The sequence below is a fragment of the Brassica oleracea genome, chromosome C3 (assembly GCF_000695525.1).
Source record: "Brassica oleracea var. oleracea cultivar TO1000 chromosome C3, BOL, whole genome shotgun sequence".
NCBI classification, from domain to species: Eukaryota; Viridiplantae; Streptophyta; class Magnoliopsida; order Brassicales; family Brassicaceae; genus Brassica; species Brassica oleracea.
In genome coordinates, this window is record NC_027750.1 from 16,239,837 (window position 1) to 16,250,846 (window position 11,010).

General features: G+C 29.9%; 1 protein-coding gene across 1 annotated transcript; it reads right to left on the reverse strand.

The window, feature by feature from the left end:
* Positions 1-4,640: 4,640 nt before the first annotated feature.
* On the reverse strand, positions 4,641-6,303 carry LOC106331885 (psbP domain-containing protein 2, chloroplastic-like). Its single transcript, XM_013770319.1, is given in 4 exon segments — positions 4,641-5,010; positions 5,678-5,833; positions 5,913-6,121; positions 6,124-6,303. Coding segments are annotated over 4 exon segments (726 nt in total). The 5' UTR covers positions 6,230-6,303; the 3' UTR covers positions 4,641-4,755.
* Positions 6,304-11,010: the final 4,707 nt, after the last annotated feature.

The following is an 11,010-nucleotide window of genomic DNA, read 5'->3' on the forward strand; positions in this document are numbered from 1 at the left end:
TGAATGTTTTTTTTCTATTTCGGTTTGTATTAATTTAAATTCTATAATATTATTAGTTTTAAATTTCAGATTTTATTCTGATTTTTTTAATTTATTAATATAAAAATATATATAAAAATGCAAAATTAATTCATTTTTAAAATTGGTATATACCGACGGACAATGGTCGTCGGAATATACCGACGGACAAATATCCGTCGGAATGTACCGACGAACAAATATCCGTCGGTATATTCCGACAACCATTGTCCGTCGGTATATTCCGACGCCCAAAGTTCGTCGGAATACACCGAGGAATCCACTACGTCGGAATTGTCCGAGGAACGTTCTCCGTCGATACATAGTTTTTACGATGAACTCTGGTCTCGTGTGTCCGCATCGTAATATCGTCGGAAGATCGGCTGAATGACGTTTCTCGGTATTCGTCAGAAAGTCGTCGGAAGTTCTGACGAAATTCCGACGAATTTTTTTTTTCTGACAAAACGATACCGACAGACAGGTTCGTCGGAAATTCGTCGGAATCGGTCTATTTCGACGATTTAGGCCATCAGAATCCCCCTGTTTTCTTGTAGTGTACTTATAATGAAACAGAGAAAGTAAGAGACAAGACTATAAATGCATGTATGCAGACAAATTGCAATTTGCCTCTGTATTTCCTTTTAACACAGTCTTCTTTTCAGTTTTTATTTTCAGAAATAAAAATAAGAATTTGTATCCACACACATAAATGCGTAGTGTTCTGTCAACATTCTTATTAAATCCTAAACTGTTGGTAAATACCAAATAGCTCTTTTGCTGTTTTTTTTCATTTCCTCTCTTTTTGTCCCCAGTTCTGTTTTTTTTTTGTCAAACTAAAATTCTACGAAAATACTTTATTGCACAATGCAAGTTTTAAAGTATCATAAAGTATAAACTAATATGCGTAAACCTACAACAGCGACGTACCAATCGATGAAGTAATTGCAAAAATGGACCATATGAATTCTGTGGTCCCAAAAAGAATGTCAAAGTAACGTTTTGCTACCTCGATGGAAACTAGCACCTATTGATCTGAAACTAGATAGATACCCGCGCTACGCCGTAGAATTTTGGTATAAGACAGTGTTAAAGAAAATAGGCTGAGCACAAATTGTATTGATCACCGAGTCTCTCTAGAAACCTAGCTAATGTGTTCATCAGCTGCTAAAGTAACATTAAAATCTTCCAATATGATCAGTGAGATATTAGAATCCACATAAACCAAAGCCTTGACCATAAAGAAAATGTAATTCCAACAATTATTAAAAATTAAGATAAGTTTTGTTCCAATGGAAAGTATGTCAATGACTGAATTATCTGTTACTCATAATACTTTTTTTTTTGACAAATGGCTTATCTGTATTGAGATATTTCAGAGACAAAAAGCAATGTTTCTAACACATTTTTATTAGAGTTTTCGGCTCGAAGAAACAAAATATCATGTCAAAAAAGAAGAGCGAAAGGGACAGGGACATTGATGATTAGATGTCGTCTTGCTCTAGCAAATGAAGAGTGGCACACACTCTTTTCATGTTTTTACACAAAATATTTAAGGATGGTATGGTTTGACCACCGTCCAGTGGTGGCCTACCTAGCTAGAAGACAAAGTTTCCAGGGGGAGAGGACAATTTCGGTTTGATAAGCAATGGATCGGGAATCAATTGCTATGGGCTGGTCAGAATATAATGAAGGTCGAACAGAGGATATTGTTACAAAAATTAGCAATTGTTGTCACGAAATTGCTAAATGGCGGAAAACAATCCACCATATGGGAAGGAAAAAATTAATGATCTTCAAAAACAACAGGTCTAAGGAGGAAATTTTAGAGGTATCTAGAAAATTACAGGATGCATACAAGGATGAAGAGGACTACTGACATCAGAAAAGTCGGAATATGTGGTACTCATCTGGGGATCTCAATACAACATTTTATCACACCTTAACGAAGCAACGACGTGTTCGTAATAGGATTGTGGGGATACATGATGAAAATGGAAATTGGGTCACAGAGGATGAAGGTGTCGAAAAAGTGGTAGTGGACTATTTCGAAGACCTATTTAGCACCACTTCTTCATCAGAGTTTGATAATTTCCTGGCTGAGGTAACACCGTGTATCACTTTTCAGATGAATCAAAGGCTGCTAAGGATAGCGATGGAGGACGAGGTACGGCATGCTTTGTTTATGATGCACCTAGATAAAGCTCAAAGACCAGATGGAATGACAACTCTTTTCTTCCAGCATTCCTGGCATATTATTAAGAAAGACTTGGTCGAGATGGTAAATAATTTTCTTGTTTCAGGAAAAATGGACTCAAGGTTAAAAATTACTAACATTTTTCTTATCCCAAGGACGGAGAGGCCTACAAGGATGACAGAACTAAGGCCAATAAGCCTATGTAATATAGGATAAAAGATCATCTCGAAGGTCTTATTTTAGAGGTTGAAAATCTGCCTCACCACCCTTATATCAGAAACTCAATTGGCCTTCGTGGCAGTAAGGTTAACATCGGATAATATTCCTATAGCTCAGGAAATGTTCCATGGCTTGAAAACCAATAAAGCATGCCAAAGAAAATATATGGCAACTAAAACGGACATGAGTAAAGCGTATGATAGCGTGGAATAGGACTTTATCCAGGCTCTCCTACAGAAAATGGGTTTTGATCCTCATTGGATCAAACTAATGATGGAGTGTATATCATCAGTTCAATATCGGGTTTTACTAAATGGTCAACCACGTGGTCTTACGTCAAGTGGATCCTTTATCTCCTTATTTATTCATTATATGTCTCGAGGCTTTAATTGCAAACATCAAACAAGCTGAGAGAGGGAAAAGATTACCGGGAATGAAGGTAGTTAGAGCGTGTCCATCGATATCTCATCTGCTCTTTGCAGAAGACAGTCTCTTCTTTTGTAAAGCACAAAAAGAAGAGTATCTGACAATTCTCAGGATTTTAAAAGAATTTGAGGTTGTATCGGGTCAACTAATAAATTTTCAAAAATCTTCGATTCAATTTGAACACAAAATTGAGGAATCCAGTAGCCAGAAGTTGCGGGATATTTTGGGAATATAGAATTTAGGGGGAATAGGATCTTACCTGGGATTGCAAAAAAATTTTGGAGGCTCCAAGATACAAGTTTTTAGTTTTATTCAGGATCACTTAATCTAATTATTTTAATTTTGTATCATCTTTTTATTGTGAGAATCGTTTTGAATATTTAATCTTTGTTTTTTTTTCCAAAAATGTGAATTTCATATAAATATGAAGCTTGTTTGTAACAAGTTACAAAATGTGAAGAGCATAATTAGAGTCTATCTTTTCGGGTATAAATTAGAGTCTGTCTATCTGGGTAAAAGAAAGGTACAGTCTAAACACTAAACTAGATGATACTTAAATCATTAAGCTGGACCAATTCAGACTTATGAAATCTTAAACTGATGCAAGGAATGGTAATGATAATCAAAAAAACATTTGCATCAACAGGCAAAACACATAGATGACTAAGAACCAGGAGAACCTAAGAACTTAGGCAGAGCACCTTCAAGCTAGCACAATCAGCAAAACCCGAAATGAGGACCGGAAGCAAAGGACCGCAACAAGCGGAGGAGGGAAGACCAAACCCTGTCCCAGCCACTGCGATGAGGAGGGCAAACGGAAAGACACTAACCTGAAACTTAAAATGAACCTGAAATATATTTGTTGAAAGAACAATCTAATTATTATCATTTCAAAATTAATATAAACGTACTGTTAAAAGTCTCACATAAACTTTTGTGATCAATGTATAATTTTTTTTCTATAATAAGATACAATGATAATAAAATCATATAAATAAATAATTTTATTTTAATAGGTGTTTATGTTAATATATATATATATACTTCATATCGTTAAATTTAATTATATATCATATACGATAGATAAGATTGATTGTTTTGATTTATTTATTCTAAAATGATTGCGAATAAACAAGAGCGATCATTTGATTTATATGTACAAGCCAATTTATTACATAATAGTAACTGATTTCTTAGTTATTTAATATATAATTATTATTTTATTATTTCATATTATGCAGAAAAATATAAAATAAATATTTATTCTGCACAAGACGCTTACCTTAACTTAAGTATGTATCTCTTTAATAATTTTGAATCTTAAACATTTTCTAAATCTCAGGCCAAAATAAAAGAAAGAAACGAGAATAAACTCAAAATCAATATTTATATCGAGCAATAACCAAAATGACACAAAAAGGAGAAAAATATTGATAGGATTGACACGTGAACGTAAACTTCTCATAACCATAACTAACTTTTAAATTGCTAAATCATGATATAGAACCGAGCTTACATAGTTTCATTGTAACCAAATAGTAGGCATGAGATTCTTCGACCTAAACGTTAGGTTTTTATGCGATAAATAATTTTTTGACCTAAAATATTTTTAAAAATGAGATCAGTTCATTAGTAAACAAATTATGTAATTAACAAAAAAATTTAAAAAAATTGTTTAAAGGCCAAATATATTAATTCGATCAATAATATAAATTTTTTTTCCATACGATATTTTTTAAATAATTTTCATATAAATTTACCATGTCCTAGTTATTCGTAATAAAAGAAACCTCAAAGTTATTGGGGTTAATAGATTGCTAGAAGCCTTAAAACTCAAGAATAAGCCCAGAAATACCAAATGGGCTCTACAAGAAAGATTTATTATTTGGATGGTGGGTTTATGTGAGAGGCAGAGCATCAAAGGAGTGAAGAACTTGTTCCAACAACACTCTCGTGCTTGAAGCCAATGGATTCTCTGGACTCTCTGAATGAACAACGTTTAGTATATAAAGCTTCTTAGAGCTCACAAACGCAGCCGAGAAAACCCTTTTGATTCCTCCTCTCGTGCTATCAATTTTGTATTCAAATTCGTACACCTGTCCTTGTCCTAATCTCTCCCCTACGGATACAACTTCTGCTTCGTTTGTGCTTTCCTGATTCCAACGACAACAAATCAAATTGAATATTTTTTTTAGAGAAAAAGACAAAAATAACACTAAATCAAGTTTTTGTTTCCAAACTAGCACTTAATACCAAAAGTCACAAAAATAACATTTAATGTTTTATCAAAAGTCACAAATTTAGGGTTTAGAGTTAAAGGGTGGGGTTTAGGATTTAGGGTTTAAGGTTTATGGTTTAGAGTTTAGGATTTAGGGTTTAGAGTTTAGAGTTTAGGGTTTAGAGTTTAGAGTTTAGGGTTTAGAGTTTAGAGTTTAGGGTTTAGAGTTTAGAGTTTAGGGTTTAGAGTTTAGAGTTTAGGGTTTAGAGTTTAGAGTTTAGGGTTTAGAGTTTAGAGTTTAGGGTTTAGAGTTTAGAGTTTAGGGTTTAGAGTTTAGAGTTTAGGGTTTAGAGTTTAGAGTTTAGGGTTTAGAGTTTAGAGTTTAGGGTTTAGGGTTTAGAGTTTAGGGTTTAGAGTTGAGAAATGAGGTTTTGGGGATAAGATTTCGAATTTTGAAAAATAAAAAATTTAAAATTTTCAAAAGATAAAATGCTATTTTGGTCATTTTAGTTTTTGAGTGCTATTTTTGTGATATAAACTTAGAAATGTGTTATTTTGGAGATTTGAACTTTTTTTTTATTGGGTCATTTTATTTTTGTTACCTTTCGCTTCTCTGCGTTGATGAGCTTATCAGCTACAAATTGAGGAGTACCAAAGTCTTCAAGACTCTTTATTCGGACAGGACTAACCACAACTCCTATATTGTTGCTTCGTTTCTCTGGTTCTTCAAACAGAACATTGGCCCCTGCTTTCTCCACCTTTATTACAATAAGAGCCATAAGTGTGTTATCTTGTTATCAATAATTCAGCATTTTAGAATACGTAATTCGAATTAACCTTAGTCCAAGAATAGGGTACGAGAAGAGTGAAGCCATCTTTGGAATCGGTGTATCTTTGAAGATCTTCCGATTCTGCCATGGATTTAGCCTTATCCAACAAAAACCCACCATTGAACAAGAGGGTGAGAATCGAGAGATTCAAGTGTCTCTTGCTGAAACTGATGCCAACAGTGGACGAATGATTTTGAGAAAAACAGAGGAAGGTTGGATTTTTTTATGACGAGAAGAGGAAGAAAAAGAAGATGATGACAATAGAGAAAGCTTGGGAGGAGGAGAGAAATTGTGAGAGGAAGCTAAGAAGCTTGACGACCACATTTTTGCTTTCTCTCTCCTCACTCCTTATCACATATTGCCGTTAGTCCCAAAGATTTTAAGAGGAAAACCTAAAAAGATTAAATTCTATATACAAAAGATTCGTTTTGTTCCAAATTATAAAAGACTGAAAGAGAATTTAGACAGGCATAACCAACAAAACTAGTAAAATTAAAGAAACGACCAAAAAGATTGGTCATGATATTTGTATGATTTATACAATACAACAAGAAAGTAAGAAATGCGTTTTTATCTATTTAAAATATTGTTTAGTTAGTTACAAAAAAAAATATTGTTTAGTTCTTATTGCATTTTCTTTCTTTTTACTTGTTTTAATTTTGTATATAATTTGTTTTAGTTTTTCAAAAATTAATATATATTTATACAAAATTAATATATATTTTTATAATAGAAAATCAGAATTCTCTATTATAAACACAATATAGTATTTCTATCTATATTTTTGTGCTAAATAACCATTGAATTCAAATATTAATCAACTAGACTTTGACCCGCACATCCGTGCGGATAACCTTTCATTTTATAGTTGTTATATTATATTTTGTCTATAATCATTTTTATATAATGTATTGTTGAGATTTTTAAAATAAATAAATAGATAATATATAGTTGTAGATATAAAAATTTAACATATGTTACCAATTTTATTTTTTGTATAAAATATTACATTATTTTTAATTTTTAATTCTTTTAAACGGTGAATGATATTTTAATTTTTTAAATAATGAATGATATTTAAATAAAGTAATTTTTTAAAATATCTTAATTTACCTATTTAATTAACTTTTCATTTAATTCATTTATTACTTCTATATTAATATAATATTGACAATAATTATAAAATTTATAAAGATAGTAATAAATTTTGTTTTATTTTGTTTTATAAATTTTTTTTAACTAAAATCAAATTTAATATTATTATATTGCTAATTATGAAATTAATCAATGCATTAATTAAAAAAATATTTAAAATTTTTTGTAAGATTTTGTAAGATTTTTTCTCAACATATTTTGTTATAGCTAAAAATAAAATAAAATATTACAGTTAAAATTGATTTATTATTAATATTCTTATAATTATTTAGATACTTTAGAAATGTTATATATTTAATAAATTAATGTAAATAATCAAATATATGTAATTGATTATATGGACCTAGTATGACTATTTTATAGTAGATAAAAATGGTATTTCTATTTTAATAGAGAAGATATGCTATTTCAATGCAGTATACTATATCCAAAATACTCTATACTTTTTCTTTATTTCATTAGTTTTGTCAATATTTAGAAAATGAGGTAATATATATTGTCTACCTAACACACAAATTTGATGATAGTATGTTTATATAATTTATATTCTCTCTATCTTTCTTTTGTGATATCTTTCTTTTTTCTTTTCGGTTGTGTGAGATGTGAGACAAGCAAAAAAAAGAAGAAGTCAATTTATGTAGTTTACCACTGAAAAGTTACTTGTTAGATTTTATTTTTAGAAAGTTATGAACTTACTTTGAATCTTCATATGAATATCAGACATTCTAAAAAGAAAATAAATATTCATTCTTCAAAAATTTACAATCTGTAGGTTTATTCGTCAATTATCATTGTACGTAATAATACATCAACGTATAATTAGCAATACAAAATGCTGATTAGAATAAATCAACAGTTAAATGATTAACGGAAAAATTAGTATCAATTCAAACTTGGAGGTGATTTTAAAGTTAAATCGATAATTTAGATAAATGAATATTTAATTCATCATCAATTTGCAATAGATAATTTTCTTTTCCAACTATTATTATGCAGAAAATACTGCAATTTAGAGTTAAATGCATAATATTGTGATTAAAACATATATTCGCAACAAAAATTTAAAACACAAAATTCACAAAACAAAGAATTCTATGCATATATTCACATTTTCTAGTCTAAAGACTGAAAGAAAGCGACATATAACATAAGACTATATCAAATGGTTATCTTTTATATTTTTACATTACACATCACTCTCTCTTTCATCTACATCATCATTCAACTTTAATTTTTCTTATAGCATACAATGTTTTTTTTTTAAAACAAAATCAACACCCTAATAATTTTTTTCAGTTTTTTTTTATGTTTTTGTTTGTAGATATATCAGTTACTAATTCATCTGAATAATATAATTAGTTTTTCTTACAAAAGGAAATATTTAAAATTTTCAGTTTTAGTTATAAAATTTTGTTTCGATATATTTTGTTTTATTTATAGAAATAAGAGTTTATTAGGAAATAATTTGAACATTATAGTGAAATTATTTGTGTATCCAAATCGAATAAACCAAATCTCTATTTGTAGAGCACAAAAATGATGAATTTTGATATAAATTGTTTCTTGTAAAAGAAAGCATTCACTACAATATAATTCATTTGAAGCAATGGGGATTAATAAAAATCTAAATAATTCAACCGATTAGAAATTACCATGCTCATTTAGGTGAATATACAAAACATATACGGTAATTAGGTAGTCATACAGATTTCAAAAGTATTTGCAAATGTGGGTATTTGTTGAGGGTGTAGTGACCATTCTATCCAGTACGTTTGAGATTCATACTATTCCCTATGTAAAATCAGATTTGTAAAATATTTGAGGCAAAAGAAAGTGTTAGAAACCAATGGATAGACTTTAGGTGAATATACAAAACGTATACGGTAATTAGGGGAAGAAGCCTTACTGGTACACAAAGATGAAATCTTTGGACATCTAAATCATTGAAATTGCAGGCTTTTGAAGAAAGTTACGGTTCTTTATTATTATTCTTTTATGTTCAAGTGGTTGAAGAATAAGAAAATGTATGTGAAATTGTGAATTGATAAAGAACAAAGAAGAACACAACAAGTCGAAAGATATTTTGTGGCAAAAACCATAAGGTTATTTGTTACTTAGCAGTTACTATCTATTTTATAGGGATACATTTGATATTTATGAAAAATGTACGGTAGATTTCCATATACCTAATTAAACTAGTTTTTTAGGTTATGTAATGCAAATTCCCTTGATCAAAAAAAAAAATCACAGACTTTTACTTTCGTGCAATACAAAGATTTAGTCTGATTCGTCCATGTCTTTAATGTAGGTCCCACTTTCTTGTTTTCAAGCTTTAATCCACAACTTTTATTTTGTTTCAACACCTTCATTGCATGTGTTCAATAGAATAATTTTTTCAACTACCCAAATATACATGGTCTAACAAAAACAAGTATGAAAGCTGATACAAGTTATCAAACGGTTAAATATTGTTTGAGATAAAAAAATTTTGGTCAAATATTGTTTGAGATAACTCTCCCTCGAATTAAACAATTAACCAAAATAAAAAATAGCTAAATTAAAATATTGTTTGAGATGATTCTTCGGTGAAACATTCAACTAGAAATCATTAACAAAACTACCCATTGGGGTTTGGTTCATTCAACTAACTTTGCTCGGATATCTCTGTTTTCACTTAGTTTGATTCACTCAAAATCTTACGAAATAGAACCAAAAATTTCCGTTTTGTTTTGTTTCGTTTTGGTATTTAGTTAGTTTGGGTATTGAAAACTTTTCTTAGTTTAATTGTTTTTTTCAGTTATATTCCAGTTTAATTTGTTAAAATTTTAGATGATTCCCAATTAATATCGATTCAAAATTTTGGTTATTTCTCATCATTTAAACAAAACAATTAAAACTATTTGAGATGTCACTCTGTTTACGATGAAAATTTATCTTAGTTTTTTTCAACTTTCTGACTTAAGAATACGAAGTTATGTTATATTCCCTCTGTTTCATATTAAGTGTCGTTGTAGAGAAATTTTTTCGTTACAAAATAAGTGTCGTTTTCGATTTTCAATGCAAAATTTATTAATTTTATATGGTAATTTATTTTTCTATTGGTTGAAATATGGTTAGGTGTATAGGTAATTGTGTTTTTATCAGTGTTTTTAAAACCGGACCGGAAGCTGAACCGGAAATATTTTGGGTCACGGTTCAATATGGTTCGACCGGGTCAAACCTGGTTCAATAATATGGTTTAAATTTTTTTAGTATGTAAATATAAAAATAATATTAGTGAACATGATGCATAGTTAAAATATAAATCAATTTTGAACATAAAATATTATAAATATAAATTAGTTTCTTGTTTATATTGATGGTTTATAGATTTTCGATAGCTTAGTGGTTTTTATTGGTTTAATAACTTTGAAATATAATCCGGCTATGTGGCCGGTTCATGATCGAACAAATTACTAGACCAACCCAGCTATATAACCGGTTCACGGTCGAACCCGGTCCAACCTTCGGGTCGGTCCGGTTTTAAAAACACTGGTTTTTATATAAGAAATATACAAAATTAATTGTTTCCTTAATCTATGTGCACAAAGTCAAAATGACATTTAATATGAAACAGAGGGAGTATGTTGATTTCTTTCGGTTTTTAAACTGAAAAACAGAAAGTTTTGAATAGACTTTTCCGTTTTTTTTTCCAGTGACAGTAAGTATATGATAGCGAAATAAAAATACAAGAAATTGACGGATGATAATGTATTATTGCTGAGCCAAATACAAGACTTACCTCGCTAAAGTAAAAAGAGAAGTCTAATAAACGTTGCAAGTTGTCACTGACGCTAGTTTTAAGAACTTGTGTATGAAAATGAGATTTAGCCATATATTAATTAATGCTGACTTTTTAAGTAGACAGTTTTTGATTGTCCAAACTTGAGCAACATTGCTTATGGATAAAA